This window comes from Leptomonas pyrrhocoris (genome assembly GCF_001293395.1).
Source record: "Leptomonas pyrrhocoris isolate H10 chromosome Unknown, whole genome shotgun sequence".
NCBI lineage: Eukaryota > Euglenozoa > Kinetoplastea > Trypanosomatida > Trypanosomatidae > Leptomonas > Leptomonas pyrrhocoris.
The window spans coordinates 2,329,625-2,345,239 of NW_015438358.1; the positions used below are offsets into that span (position 1 = coordinate 2,329,625).

The window sequence follows — 15,615 nt, forward strand, 5'->3', positions numbered from 1 at the left end:
GTTGAGATGAAAACGAGTTGCACGGCAGGCGCGAGGGATGCAAAAAGAGCCCCTCTGCCATATGAGTTTCGTACAACCCCTACGATGTGTTGTCCTCCCTTCCTCGTTTGGCCGAACATCGTATTTCATCAGAACTGCGGACAGCCGCGGAGATGAAAAAGAATATGCGAGAGAGAGCTGCTTTGCCCATCTTCAGAGTTCAATACTGGTACGACTCTTCTTATTAACACCTTTTTTCTTTCTTAAGTGCATGAAACGATAAAAGGGGAAGGGTAACACAGAGTTTGCGTTAATGCGGATAAGGGATACAACAGTAAGCGCTCGAGTGAACGCCCGTGCGTGGAAAGCGCGAAGAAAATGTGAGGTTAATTCAAAAGCAAGGCGGGGAAGACAGAAATGGTAAGAAACGTTAAAAGGGAAAAGAAATAACGCCGTTTCACTATCCTTTTTAACACAAAGGAACTACGCTTGCTGCATGCGGCGCGTTTGTCGAAAGCAAGACAAAGGCGGTCGTTGTTGTCATGCATTTGCAGAGGGACCCATTAGGAAAGTGAACGCTTCCACGGAACCCGACAGAGTTGTCGTCTACACGGAGATGGTTCCGTCAAACACACTCACCGCGAGGCCGGTGATCCAGACTGCGCCGCCCTGTTCACGTCGGACACGCACAGTGCCGCCGTACATGTGCACGCTAACGGAGCGAGAGACGCAACCGTGCGCCATCGCCGCCACCGCCGCCGCACAGGCGCCGCTGCCGCAGCCTTGAGTGATGCCGGAGCCTCGTTCCCAGACCCGCATGCGAATGGCGTCATCGGCGCATACGTGTGCAACCTCAACGTTCGTTCGGTCCTCAAAGAGTTGATGGTGCTCAATCAACGGCCCCACACGCCCCAGGTCCACCTCGTCCACATCATTCACGAGCACGACAAAGTGGGGGTTGCCCATGGAGACGGCAGTACCCACAACGCAGAGAGTTCCGCATTCAACGGTCATGTTGAGGTTTTCGATGGAGGGATAGCCCATATTCACGGTGACAGTGTCCTCTCCATTGTCACCCACGTGGAGTTGAATCTGCTTTACACCGGGCAGCGTCTCGAGCGTGACGGCGATCTTTGTGGTGAGTTTCTTATCGTGGAGGTACTTCCCGACACAGATCGTCGCGTTGCCGCACATGAGTTCCTTCGAGCCGTCTGCGTTGAAAATGCGCATGCTGAAATCGGCCACCGTAGATGTACCGATCAGCACGAGACCGTCCGACCCGATGCCCGTGTGGGCGGCGCTCCATTGAATGGACAACGCGGAGGGATTCGCGAGGGGGTACTTCACTGTATTGACATAAACGTAGTCGTTCCCTGAGCTGTGCATTTTGGTGAACTCGATCATCTTTAGGGACATCGGAGAATTCAATAGAGAACGTTTTTCCGCTTCGCGATGTCCGCGCGCTCTCTTCGGTTTCCAGTGCTAAGCAAAGAGAAGCGAAAAAAAAAAGGAGCGTGACGTGTGAGACAGACAGCAGAGAGAAATGGTGAATGTGATCGATGTGGTCATTCGAGCGTGAGTGCCAAGAGTGCAACTGCACTGGCAGTTTTCCGTTTTCGCGGCGTGAAGAGCACCGTCGCCTCCTCTGTCGGTTTTTTCCTGGTTCGCGCTTCCCTCCCTTTCGGCTTCGTGGCGTGAAGGAAAAAGTGAGGACCCACCCGGGTTTGAACCGGGGACCATTCGGACTGCAGCCGAATGCTCTACCACTGAGCTATGAATCCGACGCATCCAAGCACCACGTCGTGTGATCTTACCGTAGCTATTCCCTTTTCACACGCATTGTTGAGCGGGAAGACCGCCAAAAGAAAAAAAAAAGGAAAGAGGGTGACAAGCATATGAATCTAGACGAGTAAAGCGAAGGCGAAACGGAATCGATTGAGAGAAGCGGCTCTGATCTAGGCGAAAAGGCAAAGGAGGAAAACGCAAGACGTCTCGCTCAGCAGAACAGCGCATACAGAGGGAAGACGAAAACGTGAGCAGTCTCCGCTGTTCCATAAGTATATAGATATACACTACTGTAAAGTTACAAGATGATGATGATGTCTGAGCTAGACCAAGCACTACGGGGGACAAAGAACTTCGCGACTGCCACGCCAAAGGCACAAGTTTGTGCAGCTGCTCGTGTCGCATTCGTTGTGGCGACGCTTTTTCTCTCTCAAGGCTGCGTTCGACTCGCCTTCTTGAGTTCCTCTGCGCGCCACTGCTTCCAAAAATCGTTCGAGGCTTGCAGCTTGTTAAAGTGCCCCCGCAGACGATTTATTACGTCGTAGTGTCCCGTATTGGGATTGAAATTCTCGCGCTCGTACTTGATGGCTTCCTGGAACGTGGCGAAGCTGAGGAAGCGGATGTTACTGCGTATCCGATGCTTGCGGAAGCTGCGGCGGAGGTACGCAATCAACGCGCGCTCGTACCTGTTGCGCAGCGGGTCAGCGTCGAATACCTTCTCCTCTCTGTACATGCGCCACAGTGACTGCAGCAGCGTAGCCCCGCGCATCTTCTGCACCACAGAAAAGAAGTCCATCCACAGTTTCGACCCAACGGAGGAGTCCGCGGGGAAGCCGAGCTCAAAGATGGCGAGAGCCTGGACAAGGCGCAACGGCGCCACGTAGCGCGGCGTCCGCGCGTCTTTGTGGGCTGCACCGGCGACAGCTGCAGTAGCGGCAGCGTACGGATTGAGCGCCGTGTTGGCCATCGCCGCAGGAGGATAAACGGGCAGCTCGGAGAAGAGGAGATGCGCGGGGCCACCGCTGCGGTAAGTGTCCCACATGCGCATGTACTCACGGACGCGGCGGTGACGCTTCTCTGCAGTCGGCAGGTACTCCAGCAGCCGCGCCAACGCATACATAAAGCGTCGCTGGCGCACAGGGCGGCAGATGTCGAGCTCTTCGAGCAGATGCGGCAGCGCCCATGACGGGATGCCCTGGGGGGTGAACAGGCGGGCAAACTTGCGCGCCTGGATGCGTCGCCGCGCCTGCGGCCGCATGTCATCGTGATTGTGCATGCCGAACTTCACGAGTTCCGGCAGCCCACCGCACAGGGTGCGGTACAGTAACAAACTCTTTGCGGGCAAAGGCTGGAGGAAGTACGACCGCACCGGCACGGCGACGGAGCCGATGACGAGGCCGGCGATGCTAGAGAGGATGGCCTTCCCGAAGGCGGACAGCACGAAGGCCAATCGCGACGCGGTAAAGTTCTGATCGACGACGTAAATCACCACGGAGTTGTTTTGCATCGCCAGCGCAGCGGCGGTCGCGTTGAAGGGCACCCAGTGCCTGTCGAAGTGCGACGGGATGGCCGAGGTGAAGGTGAGGCGGAGTATCGTATCAAAGGCGGCACGCCACGTGGCGGCGGTGAAGGGCACCTGCGTCGCGGCGGTGTACGCATCTGCCAGCGCGCTGGCCGAGCCGACAAAGAAGACGACGATGCCCGCCAGACCGAATCCCATGGAAAGGACCCGCCTCAGCAGCGAAAGCAACAACTCACGGCTCAGCATGCGCAGTAAGAAGACGAAGCGGAGCGTGATGAAGTACGTCGCGTACTCGCCAGGGGAGACGAGGCAGCCGTCGTGCTCCACGAGCAGTGTGGTGCAGAGGGCGATGGCGATGCAGTAGTAAAGGAGCTGAATGATCTCACACAGCAAAAAGACGCAGTCGCCGAAGAGAACCCGCGAGTGCTTGGCGTGCTGCTCACACGTCATCCAGCTCACGCTCGACCGGCCGCAGCGGTGCACCGCGAACGAGCTTGACAGTATGGCCTCCGCGAGTCCGCACAGCGTGAAGCCGACCTCAAAACCGAAGAAGAGGTGTAGGTCGTTGCTGGTGGCGGTGGTGGTGGGACTGAAGACGCAGCCAAAGACCAGACTCGCCAGCAGTACCACGTTCCCAACGTAGCGATAGACCCACTGGTACCAACTGAAGCCGGCCGTCGTGATGGGGTCCTCCCATAGAGGGATCATGTTCACCATGAGAAGGTTCGTGTCACGCAAGTTCGCGCCAACCCAGAAGAGGTAGGACAGGCAGGTCGAGATGCAAATGGCCGGAAGCACCCAGAAGCTGAAGATGGAGTAGAAAATATACGCGTCCTCGTGGAAGTACGTTGAGAAAAGGTCAGAGGTTTGCTGCACGTTGGGCCGCGACGCGTGGTGCCGCGGCATGGCAGCCAAAAATACCTCGTAGGACACATTAGCGCGCAGCGCAGCGACTTCGGTCGTGTCGCTCCAGTTCACCCACTCCCACGGCCGCGCATCGAACTTCACCATGAAGACTTGCGCTCGTAGCAGCTCCGCGATGTACGACGCGCCGCCAATCGCCGCAACGGGAAAGAGAATCTTCACCGCAGAGTCGATGTACATCTTCACGAGCCGCCTTGTTCCACGGAAAGGGAAAACCTGGAGCTGACCGACGCGCAGCAGCGACAGGAAGCGGAGGCAGTAGTGCCCCCGATAGCGTCGGCCGGGGATCAGTATAAGCACCACAGCGGAGAGCAGCGCAGCGGCGGATACCAAGGTCATGACGGCGGTCGAGTCACGCGGGATAACCGCGAGCGACACGAGGATGCTCACCACGTGGATCACGGTGGAGACGATCACCCGCGCATCCCACCGCTCCTGCGAGGCGTCCGCCACCCAGAGGAACGCGATCGACGCAAATGTGAGGACGACGTTTGCATAGTGCACGTAGACGTTCCGGATGACAAACCGCACAGGGAGCAGCGCCGCCGCGCGCTGCTTTGACCCGTCCAACGCGCTGTTCTCCTCGAACGTGGCAAACTCGCCGCGGCAGATGATCTCCGTCAGCACCGTATTCCCCTCCTCCTCCGGAGCCGCCTCGTACCCCTTCACAAAAGTTTTCTGGGGGATGCAAAAGTTCGTGATGAGACTGTTCTGCGCCGACAGCCACAGCACCGTGATGCGGCGCCGCCGCAGGTCATTGAGCCACATTTTCAGTCGTACAATGATGTCGACAGACACGTCGGAGCGGAGGCCCCAGTGTGTGTACCAGGAGGCGCCTTCCAGATAGTTCTCCAGATAGTCCACCACGTCCTTGTGGAGACTCTGCACCACCAGACGGAGAAAACGACCGATGAAGTTGGACAGTCGCAGCAGCGGGTGCAGGACGATGGCCAGTACAAACGGAATGAAGCAGAAATGCGTGAAGAAGACGAGCATCGCTATCACAGGGGTCTCCACTGCGGGGGCGATGTGCTCGGGCGTGAAGGCTGGCAGGACGAGCTCTCGAATGGAGACGGCCAAGCACTCGCCCCTGCTGCTGCAAATAGACCGGTGCGCGCTCACCTGCGACAGCGACAGCATCTGCAGCGCCGCCACATACGCGATCATCCAAATGGTTACAAAGGAAATGACGATATACACCAGAGCCCATCGCACCATCCCAGGAATGCTGAAGAGCAGGGACCACCCCTCTACGAGACGCAGGCAGCGGAAAGCGACGAACGGCACGGCTTGCGGGACAAAACCGACGACGACACAGAAAATACGGAGGACAAGGCGAACGTAGTGAGAGAAGATGAATTCGATTCGGAGAAAGTACAGCGACGCCAAGAGCTCCACGGCAAAGACGGCGCTAAACGCCGCCTCCATCGCGTACAAATTTGGCTTCACCGACGCCATCACGAGCATCCCGCAAATCACGAGATTCATCTCCTTTCGCAGCAGCGCCCCAGTCCACTGCCGCTTCACAATTCGCTCCCCAAAGCTGCGCTGCTCCACCATGCCGAGGGCCGTCTCAATCACCTCGATGTCGTAGCTGCCACGCGACTGCGGGTCCTCGTTGCGGCAGTCCCACTTCGGCTTCACGTTCACCCGCTGAACCGACTTCATATACAGGCGCCCCTGGCCGTTCGGTGCGGTGTTGTTGGAGTTGCCGAGGGTGTCCTGGACGCGGCGGACGAAGCGGTGGACAGTAAAGTTGGTGTTGTGGTCGTAGTGCGACGCGTCTACCGCTTCCTTGGCGGCCCGCACGTCGTCCTCCCACATGACACCATCCAGCTGCTGCCCCAGCGCCTCAATGTTGGCGGCCCGGTGGGCGTCGAAGAGCTCCTCCTTTCCCTCGTTGCGGAAGCGGTTCTTGTTGAGCTTGAGCTTCGTCTCGTCGCTGAGGTCGTAATGGTGGTGGATGGCGTTGTGCATCCCCACAGCCACCGCTGTCCACGTGTAAAGGAGCAGCACTGCCTGAAAGAAGACGAGCTGCACGAGGGGCATGCGGAACCGCAGTAACTCTTCGCCGTTTGCCAGTTTAAACTCACTCACCTGCAGGCGCAACGGCATCAAGAACTCATAGTCCGAGTTCTGCGCCAGGCCCGCTGTCAGCAACAGCATCACCGTGTACTGCGGGCTGACGGTGCTCAAGAGGTAGAGCAGCACACTGCCCCAATTACCTTGACTGGTGAGAAGTTGGCGGTTGAGGGTGGTCCCGCGCACCGTAGCACCGATGCCGGCGATGCCGAAAGGTAGAAACATCAACAGGTACACCGTAGAGTACTCGATGGCGCGACAGTACGTGCGTGTGCCGGAGTGACGCGGCGCGAAAGTTCGGGCAACAAAAGGGATTTTCAACACAAAGAAAGTAATGACGATGGCGCCGCCGTAGTGGCTTGCCGCGGCGCACACCAGCGCGGTCGCCTCCACCGCAAAGTCCCAGATGCGCCACCAGCACAGCGGCAGACAGCACGAGATAACGATTTGCACACAAATAAAGGCGATGTCCACCTTGTTGTGCACCTTCGTGACACTGGTGCGCGGAATGCAGCCCATGTAAACGAGTAAGAAAACACTCACGACCACCTGCGCTAAGAGCACGAACGGCTCCACTTTTCGAGACAGTAGCTGAAGGCGCTGAAAACGTGAAAGACGGGTCGGCGGCACAATGGCACGCCGTCGTTGCAGGAACACAATATCCCGGAACGCACTGCAGAAGTTCTCTCGCCACACCAGCTTGGTTACAAGACGTGTGATCTCACGCAGCATGGCCTTGATGCGAGCTACAGTGTGCCACTCTACGTAGGTGCTTCGAGCCTCGCGTAACTCGTACCGGCGCAACTCACCCAACAGCGTGTCGGCTGCTTTCTGAAGGCGCTGAAGAACTTGTGCGTGATGCCACCGCCAAGCGCGCTGAATCTGCACGATGCGCCTTCGCAGCTGAATGAACATGCGTCTCTGCCTGCGCATGCGCACCACAGATTGGATATACACAAGAAGCTTTTCTGGAAGCTGTGAAATCTGAAGCGCAACAGCTCCTGAGGACGACGCCGAATGGCACGGCTCTGCGGCCTCACTTTCTTTTCTACCCTCCGTCTTGAAGCGATTTTGTGGCGCATTCACGTCGCCCTTCCTCATATTTTGCGCTTCCCGCTCCGCAGCAGTTCTTATTGGCACTGCCTCTTGCTCCGCTGCACTTTCCCTCGCTGCCTCCACGTGTCGCGTAAAGGCGATCCGCACGGCTTCATCTTGTTCTGCTGCTGTTGGTCGTGCGGTGTCTTTCTGAGCTGCGGCGCATTCTTCTCGGCGTTGCACCGTCAAACGATAAAGCGCGCGCCGAGACGCAAAACCGGTGCCAATGCGCTGCAGAATTAGCGCGCTGTGCTCCTCTGCAGCCTGCCGTTCAGCAACCCGTCGGCAGTCATCTGCTGCTTTCTTCCACAAATTTTGAGCGGCCACGCTTTCCTTGTCGAGCAAAGCAGATCGTTTTCTTTTCTCCTTTTCCGCCAGCTTTCTGCGCTGGTGCCGGTGGCTGCGAATCATCTCGCCATGTGCCTGCGCAGCAATGTCTATTTGCGCATATGCATGTTCTTGCTGCATCTGCACTTCCTCGCGCTCTTCCCTCTCCGCCGCAGTGATCGTTTCTACTTCGTCGTTGATGAGCAAAGCGCCGGAAACAGCGTCGTGACGCATTAGCAGCTGGAGCAGAGACGCGTTCCTCCGATGCCACCGGAAAGCAACATCGTACAAGGTGCAGCCGTCGCCGTTAGCGGCATTGACAAGGTTTGCAACGCTGCTCCGCGCCAACAGCGACTCCATGACGAGCACGAGTTGATCTTCCTGGATCAGCGTGTTGGCAAGCAGGATGTGCACAAAAGTGTTTCCTTGATTGTCCAGCGCCGTTGTCGCGCCGTACTTGGTCACCAGCAGCAGAACGAAAATGATGGTACGAGCACACCGTGAAGCGACGTGGAGGGGCGTCTGACCCTGTGCGTTCCGCGAGAAGGTGAAGTCGACCCGTGACTGCAGGAGTTCTATTAAGCACTCAGGCGCGTCTAAAGCGGCCGCGTAATGCAGCAGTGTGTTCTTATCGGAATCACACCAGGTGCACTTTGTGTAGGGGCACCCTACGAGCTCTTGGCGTATTCTACGTGCATCTCCGCAGCTCAAAGCCTCTAAAAACAATTGCGAGGGAAGCAAGAGGGGTACGGTGCGTAACTGACCTGCGTCGCCGCTCACATCAGGGGGAGACTCTACGAGTGAGGGGTCTTGGCTCATTCCTGATTATGCGTCTTCCTTTTCCTTCTTTGGATGAATCTACATGAAAGCAAGTTGAGATCATATAAGTGCTGCGAGGGCCCTAAGGAGTTTCCTTTTTATTCGCACAAAATTGAGCGCACGCCGAAGTGGAAGAATCAGCCACGAGTTGCGAAAGGGTAAAGAGCGCCGGGGGAAAAGGCCAGGAAAAGATTGACTGAAGAAAAATACTTTTTACTCCATATAAGTATCGTGTAGCGACAGAAAAAAAAAAGGCCTTCATGAGTTAGGCTCGCGTATATAATGTGGATGAATTGTGACAGAAAGCTGAGCTGTACGCTTTTCTGTCCATTCATTGATAGCGGTGGGTGCGAACGCCAGTTCCTGCTCTGCCTTTCTTTTCATACTACTGATTTGGAAGACGTTGGCTCCTTCAAAGTTCGGCCACCATCACATACATTCAGCTGAGTCGTTTAAGCTCCCCGTAGAGTCGCACACCTTTCAACTCGTATGGTCGCCTTTTCGTTTTTGCCTCGAGAAACTCTGGGTATAAGATTCTCTTATCAAGGCATTAGCAAGGAGCTGACACACAAATTCTACACTGCCAGTTTTACGGCCCTGCTCGATCAACAGCAAATGCCGATTCCTTCTCGCCGTCCTCAATGCCCAAGCAGGCCTTTAGAGGGTGTCTGCCGCCTTGCAAAGGCAGTTCCCCCGATGGCGGCGGCACGAGACCGCGCAGGTAATCGTCGAAGTGCCCAGCTTCTGTGCAGGCGGCCAGCGCCTTTAGCATGCCGGCAACAAGGACGCACAGTTTCTTCACCCTCGCCTTCATAGCGCTCTCTACCGCAGTCACTTCGCCGTCGAAACTGGCGCGACACTGAGCAAGCTCCTGCGTTTGCCGTCGGTTGACCTCTCTGGCATTTGCCATGCTCTCGGGCCGCGTAGAAGCCTCACAGCTCTGCGGCAGTGGAACTTTACCCGACATGAGCTCCGTGTTCTCGGTGACCGTCTTGGTGCGCATCAGCACCTCCTCATAGTAAGCGACGTGCGACGACGCTAGGATCCCAATCTCGCCCTCCACCTGGGCGATCTCTTGCAGCAACGGCAACAGGAGCTCGTTGGTGAGGGAGCTCTTACGAAACGCAAAGCGCTGCACCGAAGTGTTCATGAGCCTCAATTCGGTGTTGTCTTTTGTGGCTTTCTCCAGTAAGTCCTGGTTGTACCACCCCGAAACGGCTTCCGAGGCCATCGGTGAGGTCGTGAAACACTCCGCAACGCTTTGATACGTGGACGCCTCATCCTGCAAAGACGCGACGAAGTCTCGGCAGAAAAGCTGCATTTTGTGCATCTGCTCTTGCTTTGCGAGTGCAACCATGAAGCGCTTTTCGAAACGGAGAGGAAGTGTCGCTTTATGGACGTTGACCAACTCTAGCTTGTCGTTCACCCCAAGTTCAGCCTCCTTCGGCTTCGACGAAAACCAGGAAAAGATCTTCCCACCCTTTTTGGGCCTCAGCGCGTCTGAAGCGGCCGTATCATTTCCCTTGCGCGTCTGGACCAAGGAGGCCAGCTGTTTGTAAAAGGATCCGAAGGCCCGTTCTTGAACCTCAAACAGAAAGTACAGCAACGGCAAGTACGCGGACAGCGCAGACCAGTGCTGTGTCACAAACTCAAAAAGGAGTGTGCACATGGGCTCGCTCGGCTCACTTTCGATCGGCACGAGGAGTTGCGGAAAAGAGTACCGCAATGCGGCCACCAACGTTTGAACGTGCGTCGCAGACCTGTCCACGACGAAGACACGATGGGCGACAGTGGTGAAGACGCGGAATAAGCTGCCGCCTTTGCACTGCTCCGCAATTGTGCCCCTGTTACTTCCATCTGTTCTGCCCTCCACCCTTGTTTCTTCGCAGCGGATATTGACCGTCCCGTCGTCTTTCAGGCGCGTCTTCTCCATCGTGTTAGGAGCCCAGAGCTCCTCCAGCACCTCAAAAGGGGCGAGCAGCAGCGACAACCGATACGCGTAGAAGCGCCCGCTATCCACAGCTAACGACTTTAGTGCGGGCTGCAACACATCGACCTGGGTATCCAGGTTGTAGAGCTCCTCAGGAGACCATAGCGCCGTGGCAATTCCTTCCGCGGTGCGTTTCACTTCGTTGTCCGCAGAAGAAGACATTTGTTGCACGTTCTTCTTTCAGCTTTCCAAGGCAAGCACAATCATGCTTCAGTTCGTGTCACTGACGTTTACACGAAGAAGGAGTGGAAAAGGAAAAATTGTGCGAAGGGAGGGAGAGCACGTTTAAATCAAACACGAAACGACAGATGTGGGAGGTTAGTGAGCAGCTTTCAAAGAATCTTGAAAAGAAATGAGAGGAAAAACACTGGCGCTTGATAAAAGCAACGGAAAAGGAAAAGAGAAGAAGGGAGAAAAAGATGACAAGAATGAAAACGAAGACAGAATTCACTTTTTCCACGATCAGATGGGTAGGAGCTCATGCACGAAGAAGGAGTTTTTGTGGTGTATCGCAACAAGTTGCGAGAGCGACCGAATAGATCATCCCGGAAAGAAGAAAAAAAAAACCTGTGTTTTCGCGGTAAACCGTGTGCCGCCGCGGAACTTAAAATGTTACTCTTTTCTGTGAACTTGACGGATTGTGACGAACAAAAAAAGGGAGAGAGGGTTCTGACACATCAGCACAATTACACACAGACTCACACACACGGACACGGATACGCACGCGCGTCAAGACCCGAGACGCAAACATCTCGTGAAGGAAAAGACTACCACTGCCACCGTGATCGGTTTCCTCTCTCCCCGATAACGGCCACTGTCTATGGCACCTTATTCAGATTCTTTATGCGAGGCCCTGGAGGAAGCAATACGTGCTGGAACGAGCAAAGATGGACGTCACATTCTGCACGGTGGCGACCTGCCCAGGACAGAAAAAGCCTGAGGTGGGACAGCTACGCCCCACGCAGCGTTGCAGGATCGTGGGTGAAAAGATGACACCACCACTGCCGAGGTTCACCACCGGCACATCCGGCTTCGCCACGGTGTTGAGTCCGCCATGTGAAAAGTGGAAAGCAGCCGTTGAGGAGGCGACGATGTTGCGCCGCGCTTCACGCGCCACGTTGATGTCCTTCTCGACGGAAACGGGTGCGATGGACTTCTCCATGCCAATCAGCAAGCTGGCCGCAACCTCCGTGTCCAACTCCGAGTCATCGACGAGGAGGTCGATCACGTCATTGTCCTGCACAGAGAGTCCAGGAGGGATAGAGAAGAGCAACTCGCCGGAGTCTGGACGGCCGACAAATGACACAGGCACGTGCACCTCGCCGTGCCGGAGGCCCAGAAAGACTTTGCTGGGCTTGTCCGCAATTTCCGAAAGAGAATACGCGTCCTTGATCACCTCCGTTGCGAGGCGGCCATCGAGCATCTTCACTGTTGCCACGCGGCCTTCGCAGGAGACCTGCGTGATGGTGGCGTTGCCGATCGAAATGGACGGTACAACGCTGACGGCGTGCGCCTTTAAAAGTTTGCTGCGCAGCACCACCGCTGCCGCACTGCCACGATAAACTCGGTCGTTGATGAAGAAAATGGAGTCCTCCAGCTTGCCTGCTTGCTCGGCCCCATCGGTGGTGTTGCCGCTAACGCCGCCTACGGGAGGGTAGAGCCCGCCAACCAACGGGCATCCTTTGCCGAGAGAGCTGCCTAGCGCGTTGAGGTGAGAGGAGAGCACCTGCTCGTACTGCAGCGTGAGCCCGGTGTCTAGCATGGCAAAAGCAGCCGTGGGTGGCGCCCGCCCAGACGCGTGGATCTCCTCCGTAGGCGGTACCGCGTCGAAGGTAAAAGAGTCAACTTCAAGATCCGGAATGCAGCCGAGGACTACTTGAATGTAGCCGCCACCGAGTCGCTGATGGCACACCATGCCTCCCAGCATGTGCAGCGCGCCGGCCTTCACCGTGGACGGCATAACACCATTCGCTTTGCACATGTTAAACCACACAACCTCCGGCGCGTCCACCATCCCCGCGTAGTCGACGGAGACGCTTACGTAGCAGAAGTTGGGAGGGCGTGGTAACCCCGCTGCGGCGACGTCAAAAGCCTCCGCAGCAGCGATACGAGGGCGATGGTCACCGCTGGCAGCAGAGGTGAAAATGACTTTGCGCTGGTCCACAACCATCTCGCGCTGCTCTTGTGCTTTCTCGGCACGCTGGATCATTTCGCGGATACCCTCCGGCGAGCAAGGCTCCTCCGTTTCCATAAGCCGACGAGCCACCCAAGGGGCGAGTGGAGCGAAAGCACACTTCCCCAAGCGACGCATCTGCGTAGTGACGCAAAGAAAACGCGCTGCAGAGAAGAAATGGAAGGGATCAAAGGGAGGAGAAGAGAACAACGCAAGCACTCGTACAGTAAAACCAAGAGTACCTTTCGAAATGCACGACGTGTCGAGAAGGAACTAAACTACGATGTTCGGAGAAAAAAAAAGAAACAAACAAACAAAAGCAAAGGTGGCGAGAAAGAACGGAAGATTATTTAGTGCAGAAGACGACCAGAAAGAGAACATGCTGATTGAAATTCATCGTATGATTTGACCGCTTACTGTTCTTCACAGTTACGATCACTCGAAAGAGGAAAGGAAGTCAGTTCGATCATTCAAAAGGATCCTTCTAGCGGAATGCCTATATCGATGTCTCCAATGTTAGTTGACGTTCTCATCCTCATCGCACATCGGAAAGGCAGACATAGTTGCTGCCCATCCGCAAAGGTGAACGAGGCGTTTATAATAGCTATATATATATATATATATATTGTTCATTATCGTGCATCGCGCATCCAAAACAGAGAAAAACGAAAAGTAAAAGCATAAATAGAACATGTCCACTGAAAAAGGCGTCTGTAAAGGCAAAGATAAAAGCGAGAAGCAGAAAACCTTTTTCCCGTCGTCAAGATCTCCTTTTCTTTGTCATTCAAATACATATATACAGTATTTATTATTGTACATCAGGTGCCAAAAGTAATGGCAAGCAGTAAAAGAACAAAAAAAAGGGTCTGGCAGAAACGCATTCCGTGAGGAAGGCGAGAGGGTCTCAACGTCCTTGGAAGAAGTTCAACAACACAACGGCGGTGCTGCACTTCAGCACAATACGTTCGTCTCCATACGACTCACCGTATGCTCGATTCTAGTAAAGGAAGAAACGGGTGTAAGGGGGGAATACAAGTTTATCGGTTTAACGACTAACGCCTTGTCGAGTCTGCTCCGCAACAAACTTGTTTGCCTCCACAACATTATAGCCGTTCCCGTGACTCTCCCCACGCGCGTTGGCGGCTTGCACTACGTTGGGGGCAACAGTCTGCGTGCGCAGCAGTGGGTTGCTCTGCCGCATCACTTCATCGTTTACGGTGACATCGTTCAGGTACTGTTTGAGCACCTCCTGGAGACCTCTGTTCTCTTGCTCCAACAAGACCCGCTCTTGCGATAGAGCAGCGTTGTCGAGAACAACCTTGTTGTGCTTCACCCAGAAGCGGTCCATCAGTTGCCACTGCTCGTTGGCTGGAGGCGCCGCGCCGGCGCTCTCCAATTCCCCTGCCGCGCCGTCGGCGCCATCCTCCGCGGCCATCCGCCGTTTAGTTTCGGCCTCGACGTTTGCCGTCGAAATGTTTGCCTCGTGCAACAGTACATGCTCGCGGGAAGTCTCCAACGGCTTGCACAACTCCACCAAGCGGAGAAGCCGCTGCGCTCGTTTGGTCGTCGCCTGCAAAGCCTCCTCGGTCGCGTTCGCCTCCTTAACCAGATCTACCAGCGCGGTCGCCTGTCGCTGCCGCCAGCGCTGCATTTTTTCCTTGAGGTTTTTCAGGTGCGCAAGTGTGGCGTCACGTTCTGCCTGGATGGAGGCGTTGCGTGCCTCCCACTCTTTCGCGTTACGCGCGATGTTGGTGCGCCACGATGAGACGTTGCTCTGCAGTTTTTCAATCTTCTTGAGCTGCGCCGCAATCCGCTCCGTCGTTTCTTGGTCCTCCTTTGACTTCTCGGTGTACTCCTTCATGTTCGCCTGCGCTGTAGACATGAAGTTCTTGTAGCGAGAGTCCAGCTCAGTCCGCAATTCTTCCTCGACCTTGTTCAGGTCCGCCTCCATCTGTCGTTTCTCCTCCTCCATCTTCTCAGCAGCTGTTTCGCGGCTTTCGGAAGTTTCCTCCTGCAGTTTTTTGTCCAGCATCTCTGCCTCAGCTGCCATGTTGGTCAAAATAAGTCGCAGGTCGCTTATCTCGATTCTGTGCTTCAGCTCCAGCTCCGTTCGTTCCTGCTCGAAGTCGTGTTTCAGCTCAACCACGTTGCTTTCCAGTTCAGCCTCGAGCTCGCTTGTTCGCGCGGCGTGCAGCTCCAGAAGCGAGTTCACAACGTCTACGTGAGAGCGGAACGCGTGGCGGCATTGCTCCTCCGCAACGTCTAGCTGTTCAAACAGCGCTTTGGACGCGGCGTCTTTGCGGTCAAGCGTTGCTTCAAAGGTGCGACGCATAATTTCAATGTCCGCCACTAGCTCCCGCTGCTTGCACTCACGTAGGAATTTCATCCATCTCGCCTCAATCGTGCCGATGACGGCACGTGACATCTCCTTCTCCTCCTGCACGATCTCCCGAAGTCGACTTTGCAGGAGCATCAATTGACGGCACCGCTTCTCCGACTCCGCAGCGCGAAGACGTTCCATCTCTACAGGGTCAAGAACCTTCGCCCTGCCAGTCTTTTTCTTCGATGTTTTTTTAATAATCGGCATCGTGAAGAAAGAAAAGAACAAGAAGGTCAGAAAATATCGAGTCAGGTAATCAATAAAAGGAAGTCTTCGCCTCACTTCTTGATGATGGCCTTGCTTGCTTGTTTCGCTGTGTTTGTAAGTGGGAGGTATTGCTGATGTTGTTCACTTTTCTGTTTCCGTGTGGAGATAATGAGTGGAGAGCGATGGGCGGCAGAAAGGAGAGCAAACAAAGGGAAAGAGAATTATCCAAAGCAGAGTGGGCGTGAAAGAACTAGCGAATCAAAACGATGCCGCCATACGAGAAAAATTGCCAAAAATGGAAATAGGAACTGGAAAAAAAAAATCGTTGAACG

The 15,615-nt window shown here is 55.4% G+C and overlaps 5 protein-coding genes and 1 non-coding gene across 6 annotated transcripts; all 6 read right to left on the bottom strand.

Annotated features, from left to right (window-relative positions):
- Window positions 1-585: 585 nt before the first annotated feature.
- On the bottom strand, window positions 586-1,462 carry ABB37_01836 (diaminopimelate epimerase; the record flags this gene model as incomplete). The annotated part of the gene is made up of 1 exon (XM_015798493.1): window positions 586-1,462. The coding sequence occupies exon 1, from the start codon at window positions 1,393-1,395 to the stop codon at window positions 586-588; it is 810 nt and encodes a 269-aa protein (XP_015664013.1). The 5' UTR covers window positions 1,396-1,462.
- Window positions 1,463-1,688: 226 nt separating this feature from the next.
- On the bottom strand, window positions 1,689-1,760 carry ABB37_01849. The gene has a single exon. It is a non-coding gene; the product is annotated as a tRNA-Cys (tRNA).
- Window positions 1,761-2,194: 434 nt separating this feature from the next.
- Window positions 2,195-8,533, bottom strand: ABB37_01837 (hypothetical protein; the record flags this gene model as incomplete). The annotated part of the gene is made up of 1 exon (XM_015798494.1): window positions 2,195-8,533. The coding sequence occupies one exon, from the start codon at window positions 8,531-8,533 to the stop codon at window positions 2,195-2,197; it is 6,339 nt and encodes a 2,112-aa protein (XP_015664014.1).
- Window positions 8,534-9,122: 589 nt separating this feature from the next.
- On the bottom strand, window positions 9,123-10,891 carry ABB37_01838 (hypothetical protein; the record flags this gene model as incomplete). The annotated part of the gene is made up of 1 exon (XM_015798495.1): window positions 9,123-10,891. Exon 1 carries the CDS (start codon window positions 10,683-10,685, stop codon window positions 9,123-9,125), a length of 1,563 nt encoding a protein of 520 aa, XP_015664015.1. The 5' UTR covers window positions 10,686-10,891.
- A 473-nt stretch (window positions 10,892-11,364) lies between these two features.
- Window positions 11,365-12,975, bottom strand: ABB37_01839 (hypothetical protein; the record flags this gene model as incomplete). The annotated part of the gene is made up of 1 exon (XM_015798496.1): window positions 11,365-12,975. Exon 1 carries the CDS (start codon window positions 12,832-12,834, stop codon window positions 11,365-11,367), a length of 1,470 nt encoding a protein of 489 aa, XP_015664016.1. The 5' UTR covers window positions 12,835-12,975.
- Window positions 12,976-13,741: 766 nt separating this feature from the next.
- ABB37_01840 (hypothetical protein) lies at window positions 13,742-15,433 on the bottom strand (the record flags this gene model as incomplete). Its single annotated transcript, XM_015798497.1, has 1 exon — window positions 13,742-15,433. The coding sequence occupies exon 1, from the start codon at window positions 15,281-15,283 to the stop codon at window positions 13,742-13,744; it is 1,542 nt and encodes a 513-aa protein (XP_015664017.1). The 5' UTR covers window positions 15,284-15,433.
- Window positions 15,434-15,615: the final 182 nt, after the last annotated feature.